General features: G+C 48.8%; 1 protein-coding gene across 1 annotated transcript in view; it reads right to left on the reverse strand.

The window, feature by feature from the left end:
• Window positions 1–332: 332 nt before the first annotated feature.
• Window positions 333–20,454, reverse strand: part of LOC119968900 (suppressor of tumorigenicity 14 protein homolog) — a 217,814-nt gene continuing 197,692 nt past the window's right edge. Inside the window, exons 17-19 of the mRNA XM_038801870.1 lie at window positions 12,452–12,723; window positions 3,345–3,481; window positions 333–920 (exon numbers count right to left, since the gene is read on the reverse strand). Of these exons, the coding sequence (XP_038657798.1) occupies window positions 750–920; window positions 3,345–3,481; window positions 12,452–12,723 (580 nt within the window). The 3' untranslated portion in view covers window positions 333–749. The remainder of the gene's footprint in view (window positions 921–3,344; window positions 3,482–12,451; window positions 12,724–20,454) is intronic.

Consider the following 20,454-nt stretch of genomic DNA (forward strand, 5'->3'; position numbering starts at 1 on the left):
AAAGAGTGCCCCCACGGCACCGGCCCGCTCGTGGATCGGTGGGCCCCAATCGTGGGCCAGGCCACTGTGGGAGCATCCCCCGGGGACAGACCCCCCCCCCTCCCCCCCGGACTCCGCAAGCCGCCCGTGGAGCCAGGCCCCTCTGGTAAGGACCTGTTGTGATTTACGCTGGTGGGACCCGCCGAAAACGGGCGGCCACTCGGACCATCGCATGCCGGAGAATCACCGGGGGGGGGGGGGGGGGGGGGGGGGGGGCGCGATGCCTGCAGCTGCCAACCGGTACGCCGCGATTCCCGCCCCCGCCAAATCCCCGGCACCGGAGAATTCGGCAGCTGGCGAGGGCGGGATTCACGCTGCCCCCCAGCGATTCTTTGACCCGGCAGGGGATTGGAGAATCCCGCCCAAGTTTCCTTGGGAGGGGGCAGAGGTTCCATCGATAAGGGATATTGTAGCTACAAGGATAGGTTGGAGAAACTTAGAGATATGGAAAGTGAGGAAAACCTGACAGATATTATAACAATCGTCGCCGATGGGACGGGAAATTGGGCAGCAAAAGGTTCATTGGTGCCCAGAAACTCCAGCCCATGGTATCTATAAGTTCTATTTGAGTCAGGTAAATAATGCAGAGAAATTGATAATTCAGTGTTTGCTGTACTCTACTGGTGAAGGGATATGAGCTCTACAGGAAATAGCAGCAGCCATTGCTTGAATTAAATTAAGATTTTCTTTTCAACATACAATCATTTTGATCAATTGCCAACTATTCTCATGTTCCTCTGAATCCAGTCTCCGAACTTTGTGATTCTGGTGTATACTCCAGGGTGCCCATATCGACCACATCCTTGTCCCCAGCTCACAATTCCTGCCAGAAACCACTTTCCTGATGGTTCTTCACAAGCCAGTGGTCCTCCAGAATCACCCTACATGGAACAAGAAAAGTAACACAGATGTGTAACTCTACCAAACTGTGTTCCTCTACCAAACTGTGTTCCTATGTCATAAATATTCAAGCAAGGTTTTCAAATCAGCCATTCTGCGTTCTTTATATTTTGTATCTTGGCCGTTTAAAAAGTAAATGTCAACAATAAAGGAAATACTACAAGAATTATTTTAAAATGCATTGCGTAGTTATTGACAAGCAATTCTCAATAAATCAATAAAGGTCAGGTCCAGCCAATATATTAACGAGTTTTTCTTAACTGAACTGCGTTTACTGGTGTTTAAATATTGTTTTTTTTAAAGAAAATATTTTTGGGTTATTTTTAATTGTTTCTTTTGTAGAAGATATTTACAAATGCGTAGGTGTGTACCTCACCAGCAGATGAGAGTGTAGCTATTAAAAGAAAGTTAACTCGTGTTCACTACTAATAGTGTCCCTTACTTTAACTCTGCCAGTTATAAAAAAGCTGAGAATGATGATTTGTGCTACAGCCCCATGACTGTTGCTGTCAGACTATTTGCTGATACAAATCTAGAATTTCATACCCGGCCCCAAAACCTTCCTTTCATTTTGCTCCCCTCCACTTTGAAGGTGTGCCTCATGATAAGCATGATTCCAGTTCCACAGCCTTCCTAATATTTTCAAAGACTAATACAGGTAGTGCAGATGAGGCCCTTGGGCCCATCGAGTCTGCGCCAACTCATGAAAAACACCTGACCTGCCTACCTAATCCGATTCGCTAGCACTTGGCCCAAAGCCTTGAATGTTACGATGTGCCAAGTGCTCGACCAGGTACTTTTCAAAGGATAATAATCTTCATTATTGTCGCAAGTAGGCAGACATTAACACTGCAATGAAGTTACTGTGAAAATCCCCTAGTCGCCATACTCCGGCACATGTTCAGATACACTGAGGGGGAATTCAGAATGTCCAATTCACCTAACAAGCACGGGCGAAATTCTCCGACCCGTCGTGGGGGAGGGCCTTCCCGACATTTTTCCCGCCCTCCCGCTATTCTCCCCCACCCCCCGCCCAACTCCCGACCCGAATCGCTGCCGCCGTTTTTTTACGGCCGGCAGCGATTCACAGCTGTTCGATGGGCCGAAGTCCCAGCCCTTTACGCCGTTTTTACGAACGGCAAACACACCTGGTCTGGCCGTTCGTAAAAACGGCGTCACAAACTCGCTTTTTATAACCATGGCACCGATTGGCACGGCAGTACCACGGCTGTGCCAAGGGTGCCATGGGCCCGCGATCGGTGGGCACCGATCGCGGGCAGCGGGCCCGATGCCCGCGCACTCTTTCTCCTTCCGCCGCCCCATAGTATCCATTCGCGGGGCGGCTGAGGGGCAACCCGGCCCGCGCATGCGCGGGTTTTGCGCAAATACGCGATGACGTCATCCACGCATGCGCGGGTTGGAGTCTTTCAATCCGCGCATGCGCGGCTGACGTCATATGACGCGTCAGCCGGCGCTAACTCCGGCAAGCGGGCTTAACGATATTCGTTAAGCCCGTCATGCCGGAGCCTACGGCGTCGGGCTGCTAGCCCCGACCGGGGACCAGAATCGGTTCCCGGGCGGGTTTGACGCCAGCCTTACGATTTCTCCCGTTTTGGGAGAATCTCGCCCCACATCTTTGGGGACTTGTGGGAGGAAACTAGACCACCCGGACGAAACCCATGCAGACATGGGGAGAACGTGCAAACTCTGCACAGACAGTGACCCAAACAGAAATCGAACCTGGGACCCTGGCACTGTGAAGCAACAGTGCTAACCACTGTGCTACCTGCCTCTACTACCCAACCAGGCTGTGCATTGCATTCCAGACCATCACCACCCTCTGGGTAAAAATGTTTTCCCTCAAATCCCCACCAAAACCTCCTGCCTCTCACCTTGAACTTTTGTCCCCTCGTAACTCACCCTTCAACGAAGGGCAAAAGCTGCTCCCTATCCACCCTGTCCATGCCCCTCATAATCTCATCGAAGTCACTATTTTTCTTGTGTGAAGAATTTTCCCATGGCCAAAATCTCATCCTGTCCAGCAGGAGCCCCCTGTATTGTAATCAGGGGGAGCAGTAACGTTCTGATGTTTATTTCCTAAGCTGAAGGTCACTGACGCAGGGCATAGTACCTCTGCAGTGCTGAGTTAGCTAATCACAGTTGGGGAAGTAGAGTTTCTGTACAGACCTTCTGTCTGGGATTTTCTGTATCCAAATTTAAATGAATATTTTCAATGACAGAATTTGAGTTTAAAGCAGTTGTTAAAGCAATACAATATTGATTGTATTGTGTTATACAGTTTATTGAAAAAACTGATGATCAATACTACCACACCATAAATCTGCGAAAATTACAATTGTCAGCTGTGCTAAGATAAGTTTCAATGAAAATGTAACTGTTCATACTTCACAGGCATCAACGTGTCCAGTAAGATATCCTGCACAAAGCATTCGTGATGATACTATATTTCCTATAAAGTTAATGCATGTTGTTTGATTAATGATTCTTACTTCAGCCTTTTGAAGAATTGTAGGAAGATGACCTGTAAAACAAACAGCATTTTCTGTTCAGTTTAGAATTGATTATAAACCTTTTGTTTCAAATGATGCTCTACTGTAAATCACATGCATTGTTTGTTCAAATCATATCTGTGCTCAAAATGTACTGCAGCTGAATAAATGTGGATCATTATCCACCTATTGTAGCAATCTGTGTGTGTGTGTGTGTCTGTCTGTGTTTCTTCCAAACTAGATTGGCGCATAAAACATAATGGAGCATATTACCTCTTAGTAAAATATAAAGCTATAATTGTTCTTTTGGATATATACAAAAAACTGCAACATTTAGGTATATATTGGAGTTAGTCATGAAGACTTTGTTAAAAAATTATGGTTGCATATGACTTGACTTCGCTAATCTTTGATCCAACTTCATGCATGTATAGACCATCACTTACAAAGGCTTCTGCCACATCCACCTTTTTAATATTTAATTGAGCACTGTGCATAGAGCAGACACTTCCAGTTCAATAATATTAATATTCTTTTCTTGTATTTGCTGAAAGAACATAGAACATACAGTGCAGAAGGAGGTCATTTGGCCCATCGAGTCTGCACCGACTCACTTAAGCCCTCACTTCCACCCTATCCCCGTAACCCACTAACCCCTCCTAACCTTTTTGGTCACTAAGGGCAATTTATCATGGCCAATCCACCTAACCCGCACATCTTTGGACTTTGGGAGGAAACCGGAGCACCGGGAGGAAATCCACGCAGACACGGGGGGAACATGCAAACTCCACACAGACAGTGACCCAGCAGGGAATCGAACTTGGGACCCTGGAGCTGTGAAGCCACAGTGCTAACCACTATGCTACCGTGCTGAAAAGAGAGTTTTTTGCCAAGGTTTCTCGTTTTCACTTGTCAGGACATTTGCAAGAATAAAATAATACCGTACAGGAAGAGAGCACTGATTGGTTGGCAAGTGGACGCTGATTGGTAAAGGTGCTGCCATGAGGAATGCACCAGTTGATGGCTACCGACAGTTAACTGCCAAAATAAAATTAAAGGACAGCAGATGCTGGAATTGGAAATGAAAATGCTGGAAAACCTCAGCAGTTCTGACAGCATCTGTGGAGAGGGAACAGAGTTAATGTTTCAAGTTTGGATGACTCTATGGCAAAGCTCCATCCAGGTTCAAAACTTTAGCTCTGTTCTCTCTCTATAGGTGCTGTCAGACGTGCTGAGATTTTCATGCATTTTCTGTTTCCGAAAACTACCAAGCATTGTTTGAATTTTAAACTGTAGTGCAGGATGTAGTGCAGGGTCCACACACTAGGTGGCTCTATACCATGATTTTCTTTTAGATGAAGCCTTTTGTCTCACAAATATGAGCGCTTGTATTTATAATAGTAGCAGCACATTTGATGTAATAAACCATCCCAAGGCATTTCACTGGAATGTTATAAGCAAAGTTTGACACCTAGCCAAAGGAAGTGATTTAGGGAAGATGACAAAAGCTTGGTCAATGAGATAGGTTTTAAGAGGCAGCTGTTGGCTGTGGTTCAGTTGGTCGCATCTAGCCTCTGTATCACAGAGACCTGGGTTCAATTCCCACTCTAGAGTTTGAGCACGGAAATCAAGACTGACGATTCAGTGAAGCACTGAAGGAGCCCTGTGCTATCAGATGTGCTGCCTTCCTGATGAGACATTTAACTGAAGCCCTGGATATAAAAGAGTTACCCCCGTGTCCCAGGCAATCTTCATCCCTCAATCACAAAAACAGGTTATCTGGCCATCAGCACATTACTGTTTGTGGGAATACGCACAGGTTGGCTGCCATGTATAAACAGCGCAGACACTTCAAAAATACTTCATTGACTGTAAAGGTCATGGGAAGTGTTATATGAAAGTAAGTCTTCCTTTTCAAGGAGCACCTTAAGGCATGAGTGGTCAAGTGGTGGAAAGGGATAGGGAGGGAATTCCAGAGTTTGTGGCCTAAGAAGCTGATGGTACAGCTATCAATAGTGAAACAATTATAATTACAGATGCAGAAGGGGGCAGCACGGTGGCGCAGTGGGTTAGCCCTGCAGCCTCACAGCGCCAAGGTCCCAGGTTCGATCCCGGCTCTGGGTCACTGTCCGTGTGGAGTTTGCACATTCTCCCTGTGTTTGTGTGGGTTTCGCTCCCACAACCCGAAGATGTGCAGGGTAGGTGGATTGGCTACACTAAATTGCCTCTTACTTGGAAAAAATGAATTGGGTACTCTAAATTTATAAAAACAAAAAAAAAAGAGATGCTGAAGAGGCCAAAATTGGATGCACATGGATACCTCAGAGGGCTTGGGGGGTTGGACGAGATTACAGAGATGGGTGAGACCATGCAGGAATTTTAAAACAAGGATGAGAAATTTTAAATTAAGGCATTGATTGCTTAACTAGAATGTAGCTGAGGCAATGGCAGAGTGCAGCAAAATTACAGAGTTGGGAAGAAGTGGTGTTCGGAACCAATGTAAATATGAAAATGAAAAATGAAAATCGCTTATTGTCACGAGTAGGCTTCAAATGAAGTTACTGTGAAAAGCCCCTAGTCGCCACATTCCAGCGCCTATTCGGATAGGCTGTTACGGGAATCGAACCGTGCTGCTTGGTCTGCTTTCAAAGCCAGCGATTTAGCCCTGTGCTAAACAGCCCCTGTACCCTGTATGTGGTCAGATGTTCATCTCAGGATCAAATATAACATTTTGTAATTGTGTATATCAAATTAAACCTCATATTCATCAATAGCTGGGCTATTGCATAAGCAATCTTATTACTTCCAGTGAGAAAAACATATCGCAATCGGGCTGGGGTTGCTCGGCTTGGGGGAACCTCCCACATTGCGTTCTGCCTGGGGGTGGGGGGATACTTTTTGGGGCTTCAGCGATTGAGACGCCATTAAAACTAGCAGCTCGATCTCTCACCGCTCGGTGGAACTCCCACTGTAAAAATCTGCCCTGTTCAGGCCCCTTATTTAACACGAGTCGCGTTAAAAAGCCATGTGTTTCTAGGCATTGCGAGTGCCGGGAAACATGCGGTTAAATGCGCTTGCCCGGGATTTTGGGAAGTTCGCGCCTTCTGCCTCTATTGATAACTCACAGGATCCCATTGCCTTATTAACCACTTTCTCAGCAGTGCCCTGCGAACTTCAACAATTTCTCCAATTAGAATCCCAGATTCCTCTGCCCCTGCACCTCTTCTAAAATTATGTCCTTTATTTTTTTAGATTGCCTCTCAACATTCTTCCAACCAAAATATATGGGGCGGCATTCTTTGTCCAGCAACGCCAGAATCGTGAAACGTGATCGGCTGGAGAATCTCGCGTCAGCCGAAAATTGAGGCTGGCGCAGGAATGCCATGCCCCAGCGCCTCGGCAGCAATACAATGATCGTTAGCGTATAATTAATGGCCCCGACCTGGTATTCTCCAGCCGCCCGCGATACTCCACCAGGCGGTATTCTCCGCTTCCACCAGGCGGAAGCTATGCTAGCGTGGTTCACTTGTGGTATTTTAAAACGGGAACCGGGCGCTGTGGCCGCTGAGGGTGTGAGAGGAAGTAAGCTGAGGACTCAAAAGCGCAATTGTAGGCTGCCAGCCATGTTGCTGGCCGGGTGGGTGCTGTCTGCCAGGATCGGGGGGGCGATCACACAGCTGGCCCAAGGGTGAGACCACACAGGAGAACGCAGGACAGGGGCCGCTAAGCATAACGCAGGAAGGGACGAGATGGAAGGCAGGGCTGGGGGTCACCCAGCTAGTGCTAGTGAAGCCAGGGGCACGGTGCAGGGGCAGGGCCTCAGGGGCAACGGTTGCGGTAGGGCCATTGAACTTGGATGGGTACGAGTGTACCCACCATGCCAATGTGTCTGCCCTCTACTCCCTGCAGAAAATGGATTTCAGATTAGAGCCAGGTGTTGTTGGCATCTGCCTTGCCACCTCAGCCCTGACGGTTGTCCTGAGGCTGTACGGTGCTGCTCAGTGGGAGAGGGAAACCTTGCCGAACAGGAGCCTGCCCCAGAGGAGCAGGAGCCAGCCGGTGACGATGGACAGCCTTCCATCCAGAAGGCCGAGGGGGAGGTGGGAAGAAGATGTAGCACCAGGCTTTATATATACCGGCAGTGCCTGTCGTTCGAGGACCTTTTGGACCAGTGTGCCGCCGAAGACTCCGGCTAACACACCCCAAGTGCATGGGGGAGGACATCCACCCCTAGTCGCCGTCAAGGTGACGATCGCCCTGAGTTTTGTATCGGGGTCTTTCAGGCACCGAGCAGGGACCTCTCTGGGATCTCCCAGTCCTCCGTGCACGGGTGCATCTGAGCCGTGATCCTGTATGCCGGGTGGTACATTAAGGCATTTTCGGTGTGGACCGAGCCCACCGTGTTGCCCGGTCAGCAGGATTCGCCATAATCACTGGCATGCCAGGTCCAGGGGTGATTGATAGGACACGTCCCCATCCAGGCACCAGCACGAGGGGTGCCTTCATCAACTGGAAGGGATTCTACTCCCTCAATGTGCAGCTGATGTTTGATCACCTCATGTCTGTGCCGGATACCCAGGCAGCGCACACAATGCCTTGATCCTGGCACACTTGTCGGTGTCAGAGACTTTTGAGATGCTACCCAGGTGAGGGGCTGGCTGCTGGGCGACAGGGTTTATCCACTGTGGCCATGCTGATGATGTGTATTCGGAGGGCACAGACCGACGCAGAGACCCACCACAATGATGTTGATGCAGAAACCAGGGGCGTGACCAAGCGGTGCATCAGTGTCCTGAAGGCATGGTTCAGGTGCCTGGACTGCCCTGGAGAGGCCCCTGGGAGAGTCTCTGTATTGTGGTGGCCTGCTACATCCTGCACAACATTGTGCCGCAGAGGGGCGACATGCTGGAAGAGGAGGTGGAGGACCAGCATGCCTTGTCCTACGAAGAGGACGCGGAGGAGGGCCAGTATGGCCAGGAAATGGGGCCCGGACAGGCATGGGAAGCCGCTCAGCGTGTGCACAGGGCTGTCCTGCAAGGAACAACCTGGTTGTCTCCGTGTTCACCGATTAGGGGCCTGGTCAAAGGCAGCTCAACTGTCCCTTCCTCCCCCAACCCCTCTCCCAATCGACACCCCACCCACAACCCCAGCACCCCACCATGTCTCCAAGCTCCCCAACAGCTGCACCACAGATGCGGGCCCTAGGTCAGCATTACCAGTGGGTCTGATTAATGGGGCGGAAGATGACGACAACCCGCTCTATGATAAGCTCTAGTGCTCCGCAACGTCTGCCACTGTCTGACTCCCACCCGGGTGTCACATTCCAGCCATGCCATCTAGCAGCACCCGGGCCCCAGGTCTCCACCCGCACGGGAGACACCGGCATGGGCCCCACCACCTCCTCCTCCCTCGAGGTGGCCAATGGTCCCCAGGCTACTCCCTGGGACGGGGTTCTGGCGTCACCTGTATTTGCCAATCCTGGAGGTCCCCACTTGTCAGGTCACTCTGTGACTGGCTCAGGCCAGCCAGCGCCTGGCCACTGCTCTCAGTATTCTCAGCTATGTCCCATTGTAACTGGGCCATGCTCTGGAGCACCGCAGCAATGTGCCCATATGGCCCTGGCACATGGCTGCCTGTGACAGGGCCGCCCTGTCCTGTGCCTCATCCACTGCCTGCACACTGTGCACCAGGCCTTCAACAGCCTGACCCATGGCCGATACCTTTGCACCCAAGGGCTCCACCGCAGACGGCACCCGTTCAGTGTTGGCCTGGGTAGCACGCATGATCGGTACCGCCTCCTGCCCCTGCACTCCTCCAACTGCACCTGCAGGCACTGGATGGCTGCTAACACCCCTTAATGTAGTCCCCGACTCTGTGTCTACATCTCCAGCATTGATATGACTGCCCTTTCCAGAGGGTGCGGAACTCTTTGCCGTAGAAGGCTGTGGAGGCCAAATCACTGAGTGACTTTAAGACAGAGATAGAGAGGTTCTTGATTAATAAGGGGTTATGGGGAGAAGGCAGGAGAATGGGGATGAGAAACATATCAGCCATGATTGAATGGCGGATGAAATGAAATGAAAATTGCTTATTGTCACAAGTAGGCTTCAATGAAGTTACTGTGAAAAGCCCCTAGTCGCCACATTCCGGCGCCTGTTCGGGGAGGCTGGTACGGGAATTGAACCGTGCTGGTGGCCTGCCTTGGTCTGCTTTAAAAGCCAGCGATTTAGCCCTGTGCTAAACCAGCCCTCCAATGGGCCAAATGGTCTAATTCTGCTCCTCTGTCTTATGGTGTAAGCAAAAGACCCACCTGGACGGATGCTAGCCCCTGGGGTCAGGCTGCCCTCTGACTGTCTGCCTCCTCGGGGATTCCTACCTCTACCTGATGTACTGCAGCACATGTGCGGTACGCACCAGATAGTGTCCCGGGAGGCTCTTCATTAAAATGCCCAACCGAGGTGAGTATCTCTGGTATGGTGGAGGGTGTAGGTGGCAGCAGTGATGTGAAGTTGGTGTCATCCCTGGACGTGTCCTCCAGGATGTCACGGGGTTGCGGCTGGGTGTGAGGGGCCCAGGACTGCCCTGCCCCATCATCTGGTAAGTTGCGGGGTTGCAGCTAAGGACGGGGAACACGGCTCGTTCCTCATCCAGTGGTGACCCTGTAAGACGCAATATAAGATGTATGATTGACCATGGATGGTCCTGATGTGGGTCAGGTTGGGGGGGGCTGTGACTCACACGCTGTAGGGACATTGCAATGCATCGGGGGCGCATCTGGCTTTCCCATGCTGACCTGTGCCTCAGCAGCTGCCTGCTATGCCATCCCGCCGACCAGGTCCAATGCCATCTGCTCCGCCATGGTGAGGAGCCGCAGATCAGAAGTGCCCCTCCAGTCTGTTCTTCCTCCCGGCTGTTGTGGGTCGCCTTCGCCTTATTTGGGGGGGGGGAACAATAATGGACAGCATGAGACACTGAGACGGGGGCAGCTGGTGGCCTGTGTGTGTGGGGCACCCGGCCATGGATGGAGTTGTATGGATCTTGGCATGTGTCGCAGATTGGAGTGCGAGGGCGCTGGTGGCGGGCAGGGTTCTGTCGCCCTATTGGGGTGGGTGTGTGTGGGTGGTGCCAGGGGCATGGTGGTGCTCCATGTCTGACCTGAGGTGCTGCCCATCCTCATCCATCACTGCCTGCTCGCCTGGTGAGGACCACATTTGGGTGGATAGGGGGGACAGTGCCAGTGGCATGGTGGTGATGGTGACTCACCCGGGCAATCCTGAGGAAATTGTGCAGCTTCTTCCTGCACTGCTACCAGTCCTCTTGGTGGGGTCCACGGTGCTCACTGCCTCTGCCACATGCTCCCAGGCCCAGTTGACTTCCGTAGGTGGCAGCTCCTTCCCAGCCCAGGGAACAGGGTGCCTTGCCTCTCCTCCATGGCATCCAGCAGTGTTTCAACCTTTGCGTTGGCAAACCTCAGGGCCACTCCTCGTGGTGCCATCTTCTTGGCTGGAATGAGAGTGTATGGGGAGTGGAGTGTTTATATGCAGCTCAAGGTTGTCAGAGTTTCGAGTGCCAATTTTGACAGCAGTGAATCCGATGCCGGTATTGGTTGGAATTGCACTAGTTCCACGTGGTGCCAGTGCGAGCCCATTTGCATATCCTGAATTGCGACTGGTGCCACTATCAGGATCGTGGAACACCACCAATCCAGTCCTGGTGTCAGTGCTTAGTCTCCGGAATGGAGAATCCAGCCCACTTCACACTCCTCTACGTTAAAGTTCATCTGCCACATGCCTGCCCATGCCACCAGCCTGTTCATATCTCCTTGAAGTTTATCACTATCCTCCTCAAAATTCAGAATACTTCCAAATTTTTTGTCATCTGCATATATTGAAAACTTTGCATTGCACACCCGTGTCTAGGGCCGGGATTTCCAACCCCACACACCGACTTTTAACAGCTCTCCAAATCGTCCATCCCATCAGCGACGATACCCGCCGGTGTCAGGGTCGGAATGTCCTGCCCTCGCTAATTAATATAGATCAAGAAAAGCAGGGGACCTAACTCTGACCAACTTTGTACCTCTGAAGCTACTGATCGTTTTATTCCAGTGGCTTCAGTTTTGTTGACAATGCTGTCATGGGACACTTTATAATACATATTTTGATAGTCAGTATGTGCCACATTAATTACACTACCCTCATCAACCCTCTGCTACCTCATCAAAAAACTCAATCAAATTATTTAAACATCAGAATCACAGCATTTACAGTGCAGAAGGAGGCAATTTGGCTCATCGAGTCTGCACTTGGAAAGAGCACCTCACTTAAGCCCATGCCTCCACCCTATCCCCGTAACCCAGTAACTCACCTAACCTTTGGGACACTAAAGGCCAATTTAGCATGGCTAATCTACCTAATCTGCATGTCTTTGGACGGTGGGAGGAAACCGGAGCCCCCGAAGGACACCCACGCAGACACAGGGAGAACGTGCACACTCCACACAGACAGACACCCAAGGCCGGAATTGAACCTGGGATTCTGGAGCTGTGAGGCAGCGTTGCTAACCACGGTGACATTCTTTACTTGCCTTTAAAATAAATCTACGCATGCTTCCCTTAACTGATCCACAATTGTGCAAGTAACTGTTAATTTTGTCCCAGGTCATCATTCTTAAATGGTTTCCACCACTGAGATTAAACTATCTGACATAGTTGTTGGACTATTAACCTAATAATGTGGAATTTAATTCCCTAAAATGTAACTATTATTTGAATTATCAGGAATATTATTAAATTGTATTTGTGCATGCGTGGCATGTGATTATGCGAACATTTAATCATTCTGAGTGTTCTTGATGTGATTTTTCTAGTAGCATTAAATAATTGACTAAAATCAATCTATCCCTTAATCCGTTAGCTATGAATATATTTGGCAACACAATCAAAGCTATTTAGTCCATTGAAAACTAACAGGTAGAAATAGCTTTACGGGTAACTAATTTACCTTTTTCCTGCATTAAGCCCCAACCAGTAATGTAGCATTTTCGATTTGCAGGAAACACATGTAATGCTGATGGAAGACACACTGGTTGGATGTAACTATTGTATACTACAGCTTCTGAAAGTTCAATCAAGGCTATATCATAATCCATTGTGATATTATTGAATTGCTCATGAATTATCATCCGTTTGATGTATCTGGTTTGGACAGTAATTTCTGAATCAGCTTGGGAATGCAGTCCAATCATTGCTTTCCATAACAGTCGATTAGAGTACCTGGCACAAAAAAGCAAAAGGTATTTGATTGTGACCACTTGAATAAGTTCTTGGGTGCAATAATGAAAAAAAAAACATGAAAAGATAATTTTGCATTTTTACAAACAAAATACTTCATATGTTCTGTAATGGCATGACGTTTTTATGAAACAAAATATTATCAAATTAATAGATAAATGTGACTGGCATCCGAACCCTGCCACTAGTCCTTTCCTGACACACTGTGATCGTAAAGTTTTAATGTATCAATCTAAACTTAAAAAGTGTTGAAAATAGAATTAGTGTAATTTTAAAAAAATTCTTAGGTTACCTATATTATTATGATCACTAATCAAGGCACATTTCCCTGCTTGCTGGTCCATATTGATTGTAGAAAAATACCGGTTTGCTTTGTATTGCATTTTTAATGTAGGAAAGCACGCTAAGTTCTGTTAGAGGTAAATAATTGACATCAGCTCAAGGAGGCGATGTAAGGGTAACTAAATGTTTGATAAAGAAGTGGGTTTTAAGGAATATTTAAAAGGGAGGAAGTTGGAGAAGCAGCGATGTTTAAAGAGGGAATTCCATAATGTGCTGCTTAGATGACCATGAAGTTGCTCCTGTGTCAGTGGATGATGTTGCTAAGGGTGCAGATGAAGAACAGGATGCAGCCAAAGTTGGATCAACTGGAGAGGCTCCCAAGGTGATGGTATGTGTTAGTGAGTGAAGCCTTTAGAGGAGATAATACTTAGTTAAGCTGGAACTAAGCATGGGTAACCTCACTGAAATGAAAACATAAAGTGTTGGAAATACTCAGCATATCTGGCAGCATCTGTGGAGAGAGAAACAGGGCTGGATTCACCGTTTCTGAGGCTAAATGTTGGAGCCAGCGGAGGAACTGTGGCCTTTTATGACGGAAAAATCGTTGCCTAGCCCTCACCGATCCAGTGACCGGTGAGGGGCCAGCAGCAGCTCCCGTCGCAAAAACGATTGGAGAATGGCTGTGTCCATGGCCACGCACGTGCACGACGATGACCTGCAGCGGTAATTTGGGGTGGGGAGGGTGGACGCTGCGGGGAGCGGGTTGGAGAGATAGAGGCACCATTTTCTCTTGCTGCACTGGCGAGCTGAGCTCGTCAGCACAGGAAATGAGTCTACGTGTGGCTCCAGTGGTGCTTTCCTTGCAGAGGCTCCCCCCAAAAATATAGTCCTGTTTAATCGCGGGGTCGTTCTTGGTGCTGCAAGCGCCTGTAAACACCCCGCTAAACATGCCCAAAACTGGTCTCCTTTTTGCCCAATAAATCAAACCCTCAATCCTCACAAGGAACATTGTGGGGAGATGGAGGTCCAGTCCCTGATATTGGCATAGTCTCCACGTGAGCTGCAGGTGCTCTCAGGTGATGGCATGCCTATTCTACCCCCAAACTTTCAACCAGTGCCTTTGTTGATGTCAAACAGCTAATTGGGCTAGCTGCTCTTTCTGCTGATGAGATTCCGCTGTCTGCAGAAAAAGTTATTTAAGGCCACCCAACAATCCCATCTTAAGAAGCCTCAATGCAAGTTCTGAAAATTTTCAACTCTCTTGCTGTACTCAAAAGGGTCACGTCGGAGGGCTATAACTGGTTAACAAACATGCAAAAAACAGACGCCAGTGCTTTCACACTGGTGATTTTTGATTCTCTAATTTCAGTACAAGCAACTGTCGAATGAGGAATGAAGAATTACCTTTGTGTAGTAAATATGTTTTTATCTTGGATTGCTTTTGGTCTATTATTCTTAGCTCTCTAAGGACAGCACCTAATAAATTGGACCATATGAGGGCATTCAGATGGTGGCTGTTAGGTGGATCGAGATACTGCATTGGGGAGGTGAAGAGATTTCATAGAATTTACAGTGCAGAAGGAGGGCATTCGGCCCATCGAGTCTGCACCGGCTCTTGGAAAGAGCACCCTACCCAAGGTCAACACCTCCCCCTATCCCAATAACCCAGTAACCCCACCCAACACTAAGGGCAATTTTGGACACTAAGGGCAATTTATCATGGCCAATCCACCTAACCTGCACATCTTTGGACTGTGGAAGGAAACCGGAGCACTTGGAGGAAACCCATGCACACACGGGGAGGATGTGCAGACTCCGCACAGACAGTGACCCAAGCCGGAATCGAACCTGGGACCCTGGAGCTGTGAAGCCATTGTGCTATCCACAATGCTACCGTGCTGCCCATTGATGTCGCAGCATTGCTGGGCCTTGCTCTGCAGGTTCAGCTTCTGAATCCCCCCTCACTGTTTTGCCTCAACTTCCTCCTCATTTGCAGTTCTAACATTTGCCCTCTTTAGTGATGAAATTGTACAGCATGTTTTGAACAATATTACAATGTATAATTTTAATTTGAATATATATATATATACATAAAAATATATATATATATTTGTGTTGAGAAAGGTAAAACTGGTTTCAGTTTAATTTAGGTTTTCTTTATGAACTTGTGGCACAGACAGCGAGAGACAGTAGTGAAGACAGGGAGTGCAGTGTGTATCAGAGAGAGAAGGCAGGGATTTTAATCTCTCTGAAAGGTAAAACTACAAGGTAATTGGGACAGTTGTTAAATTGAATAATCAGTTATAGGACTCCGTAAAGTGACCTGTTTAGCAGAGGAGTTACTGGAAGACTGAGTTTAGGGAACTCATTTGTTTGCCCAGCAGTTGAAGAAACAGTGAGTTTAGAGAGTAGTTTATGGGTCTCAGGGATGTTTTATTACTCTTCTCTAGTATGTTTTGATATACTACTGAATGTATATGTTACTCAATGCTGTTGCTGATGAGGCATTCTGAATCTTGATGAAAAAGACTCAAGTCGTCCAGTAGTAACAAAAGATTTATTGAGTAACTAAAACAATAATTTAGTGAGTTCTTTACTTTAATATTAATACTAGTAGTAAGGTTAACAAGATCTAAATACAGTAACTATGTTTAACTACACGAACACTCTGAGCTCATCTATACCCCTGCTCCCTCGTCACAGAACACTCAACCGAGAGAGAGGCACAATGCGGTTGCTTTTATACCCCCGTTCGTCCTGCCCTCTAGTGATAATCTGATGCTACTGATTACACATTAACCCCTTAAGTACATGCATATACAGTGATCACTACAAGGGAGATACAAGTTGGATGAGAAGCATTAAGTGAATGCTGAGGAAGTGCCAGTCCCATGTGAGAAGCCTTTGTGTCAAGCTACTGGTGACACCTTACTGATTTAGGTGCCTGGTAAGATACTACGAGGGCAAAGGAATATGGGAATTTGAATTGTCTTCTTGTGTTTGTATTTTGATCTTTATAACCTTTGTATCTGGTGTAATATGGTTCATTTTTCTTGTTTTGATAAATATTTTATTCTTTATATTAAAAGTTTAGCAGTTGACTCCTGTGAATCTGTTCAGTAACTTTCCTCCATAGTTTCTAAAAAAGGTTAGGATTTATCAAGCCAGATTTCACTCTGGGATCAGACTTGTCCTATATTAATATCAGCTGGGATTCTAGCAAGCACGCAATGAAAAACCTTGACAACTATTCAAGGCTATCTTGAAACATGCTGTTTGATTCTTTGAGTGATTGCAATTTTTGTTTGAAAAGCTTAATGTCTACTTCCATGAATACCCTGGTTCTGGCATGGCTGACTGTCAATGCTTATGTTCCTGGCAGGCATCATTAGCCAGGAATTCAGGGTTTGGTCCTTGTCCCCAAACAGCCAGCCGCTAACCCAATCGCTTGGGTGGGAGAGAGAAGATACTGAGGACTGCCATAAGTTGAAGTCATCATGACTACTGCCAGGATTCCAGGCAAAAACTTGCAGAATTCAATAGCTACAGTCACAGCTGACCTGCATTTTTAAGGAATAGAGCAAAAGCTTTCCATAAGTTCAGACAGGATCACACGGGTCTAATGGATTACTTTACTCTTGAAAAATCCAACAATTCTTGTCAAGTCCCACTGCTGTTTACTCATGCTCAGTATCCTCCTTTGGGAAGGTCATAAAATATTTGCGCCTAGCATACCGTGCATTGTGACCTACTTGATTGTACACATTAAACTGAGAGGTTATCCATTTTGGTAGGAATAACAGCAAACGGGATTATTATTTAAACAATAAAATATTAAAGCATGCTGCTGTGCAGAGAGACCTGGGTGTGCTAGTGCATGAGTCACAGAAAGTTGGTTTACAGGTGCAACAGGTGATTAAGAAGGCAAATGGAATTTTGTCCTTCATTGCTAGAGGGATGGAGTTTAAGACTAGGGAGGTTATGCTGCAATTGTATAAGGTGTTAGTGAGGCCACACCTGGAGTATTGTATTCAGTTTTAGTCTCCTTACTTGAGAAAGGACGTACTGGCACTGGAGGGTGTGCAGAGGAGATTCACAAGGTTAATCCCAGAGCTGAAGGGTTTGGATTACGAGGAGAGGTTGAGTAGACTGGGACTGTACTCATTGGAATTTAGAAGGGTGAGGGGGGATCTTATCGAAACATATAAAATTATGAAGGGAATAGATAGGATAGATGTGGGCAGGTTGTTTCCACTGGCGGGTGAAAGCAGAACTAGGGGGCATAGCCTCAAAATAAGGGGAAATAGATTTAGGACTGAGTTTAGGAGGAACTTCTTCACCCAAAGGGTTGTGAATCTATGGAATTCCTTGCCCAGTGAAGCAGTTGAGGCTCCTTCATTAAATGTTTTAAGGTAAAGATAGATAGTTTTGCGAAGAAAGAAGGGATTAAGGTTTATGGTGTTTGGGCCGGAAAGTGGAGCCGAGTCCACAAAAGATCAGCCATGATCTCATTGAATGGCGGAGCAGGCTCGAGGGGCCAGATGGCCTACTCCTGCTCCTAGTTCTTATGTTACTGAGGTCATCTATTGGAAGTTGGGTAAATGCTGTGGTCATTCTGACTTTCATAGCCACAGACAGCGCTACGGCACCCGGCTGCTAGACTGCTCTTCTTGGTTCAGCAACTCCCCAACTTTTAAGACAATTACTTTGTGTCAAGGTTAAGACCCAGTGAATTAGATGATTCCAATGTAGGAAACTAATCCGTATTGTAGCACAGGAACTTTATTTGAATGCTTAAATCAATGTGGTGCTTCATATGGGCCTGAAATCCATGTCAGGGTGAATTTGGCAGTGAGCTGTCAAATTTGTAAATTTTGGACTTCCGGTGGTGGCCATGGAGTGAGTGGTCGCTCATTTGGTGGCTCCCGCTCGAGGTGGAATTCTATGGCCCCTTTCCACCCAAATTAAGGGGTGTTGGTTGGCGAAAGGTGCTTAAGCACTGAGGAACAATGGTGCTTCATCGGTGAGTCCTGTTTATGGCACCCCTTCTGTTCTCGCCGGTCAGGTAGTCCATGAGCCTGGTGGTGGTATCAGCACTGGGGGTCTGCACCCAGTGTAGACAGCACTTTGGTATGGAATGCATATCTTTGTGGGCGCCGATCTATGATAATCATAGGTTTGTGCCAATGGGGCTGGACGTGAGTTTCCGGGGTGGTGGCAGGTGGGGATATGTTTCAGGGATTTATTCATTGGGGAAAAGTTTGCAGACCTGAAGGAGCTAGAGGGGACCTATAAATTACCAAACGGGAATTAATTCAGGTATCTGCAGGTTAGGAAGGAGGTGCCATCGTTTCCGGGACTGCTCTGGGTGCCGCCAGCACAACAATATTTGCCCCCAGCAGGGAGGCAAAGGCCAAAACATAGGGTATGGGTGAGCGACTTGGCAGAATTTCTGCAGCTGGAAAAGATCAAATTCGCCATTTGTGGGGCGGAGGAACAGTTCACTTTGAGCTGGAAGCCGTTTATTGACTTCTTTCAGGAGGATTTTGTTGTCAGCGGGGGGTTTGGGCTTTCATTCGGTTTGAGCTCGTCTCTGGTTGGGGGAGGAGGAAAACGAAGAGCTGGATTCTCTGATTTTGAGACTAAGTTTTGACGCCGGCGTGGGAACCATGGTGTTTTACAACAGGAAAAACGGTACAACAGCTGCACTGATTCAGCAGCTCTGAATGGGCTAGCACCATCGCCACGTGGAACACTGGTTCCATGCAAAACGGTGCTGGATTCACCGAGTCTGTGATTGCCACAGATGAGGTTCACACGCCACAGCCACACTTACACGGCCCTTCCCCCATAAGGTGGCTGCAAGGAGAACAGCGCCACGGTTCCGGGACACTGAGTTGGACACCCTCCTGGACGCCATGGTGGAGAGAAGGATGACCCTGTACCCCATCCCGGGAGGAAGGCCATCAGACGCCGCTGTTCGCCGTGCCTGGGCGCAGGTGGGAGAGGCGGTCAGCACCGTTGGCTACGTCGTCCGGACTGGCATCCAGTGCAGGAAGAAATTGCATGACCTCCTCAGGGTGGCCAGGGTGGGTAGGCAGCGCTGTGCCCCTGGCACTAATCCTGCCACTCCACACACACATAACCCACCCCGAGGGGACGGCCGAACCTCCACCCTACCCCACATGCCAGAACCCATGTCTGCGCAATGGCCGGGTGTCCTGACCACTGATGCCATCATTTACCCAATCCCTGGGCTGCTTGTGTCGGAATGTTTAACAGTTTCGTTGTTTGTTTCCCCCCCCCCCCCCACCCCCAGGTGAAAGCCGCACACAACTGGTGGGAGCGGGGGAAGACCAGAGGGGAACCACCAGACCTGCGGTCCTTCACCATGTCTGGGCAGAGGGCACTGGATGTGGTTGGCGGCCTGGAGGAGAGGGAGGTTACTGAGGTGGAGGTCGGCGGCGGGCGAGCAAGTGGGACCCTGCTTAGTTGCGGATCCCCATGACACATGTGTGGACACACCCCCTCAACCTACACCCCTCACACCCCCAACCCGCACCCCCTCACTTTCCATCACTGCTGTCTCCTACACCCTCCAGCATCCTAGAGACTATCACCTTGGTTGGGCACATTAGTGAAAAGACTTCTGGGATACTATCTGGTGCGCACCACACATTGCATCCGATCCAGCAGGTGGAGGTATGAGCAGCCGAGGGGCTGGACAGTCGGAGGTCAGGCAAGCCCCAGGAACAAGCTGCCATCCAGATTTCCCTGGCTCCTGGAACATCCAGTCCCAGCCATAGTCCAGATGCAGTCAGAGGCCCATGGACTACAGGAGGGAATGAGGCGGGCATCCAGAAACTGCAGGCGCAGGTGGAGGAGTCCCTACGCGTGCATGATCAGGGGGTGGTGCCGGTCATGAGTGCCACTCAGCCCGACATCACACTTGATGGAGGCAATTGGGGCGACGGTGTCAGCTATGGATCAGAGTGTCCATGCATTCCGTCGATCACCCCCTTGACCCGGGGGCATCCTGGCGAGTGGCAGCGAACCCAGCTGCCCAGCACCCGGGTGGGCTTGGTCTTCATGGAACTGATGTGCTGGTCCGCCTGGGCGTATAGGGTGTCCGTGATGGCGCGGATGCACCTGTGCGCCGAGGACTGCGAGATCCCGGATAGGTCCCCATTCGGCGCCTAGAAGCACCCCTTCGCGTAAAAGTTGAGGGCGACTGTCACCGGGAGCGGGTGTCCTCCCCCATATCCCTGCGCTGCCAGGTGTGCCATCATTTGGCAGATGTGTCGCACAGTCCCTCTGATCATCCGCAGTCTCCATTGACATGCCCGGTCCGGCAATGCTTGAATGACATGTGGCGCCGTTGCACGCAGGGCTTCAGGCGGCGTCTCCATGGCACCTCTTCCTCCTGCCCTC

Source organism: Scyliorhinus canicula, chromosome 7, assembly GCF_902713615.1.
Source record: "Scyliorhinus canicula chromosome 7, sScyCan1.1, whole genome shotgun sequence".
NCBI classification, from domain to species: domain Eukaryota; kingdom Metazoa; phylum Chordata; class Chondrichthyes; order Carcharhiniformes; family Scyliorhinidae; genus Scyliorhinus; species Scyliorhinus canicula.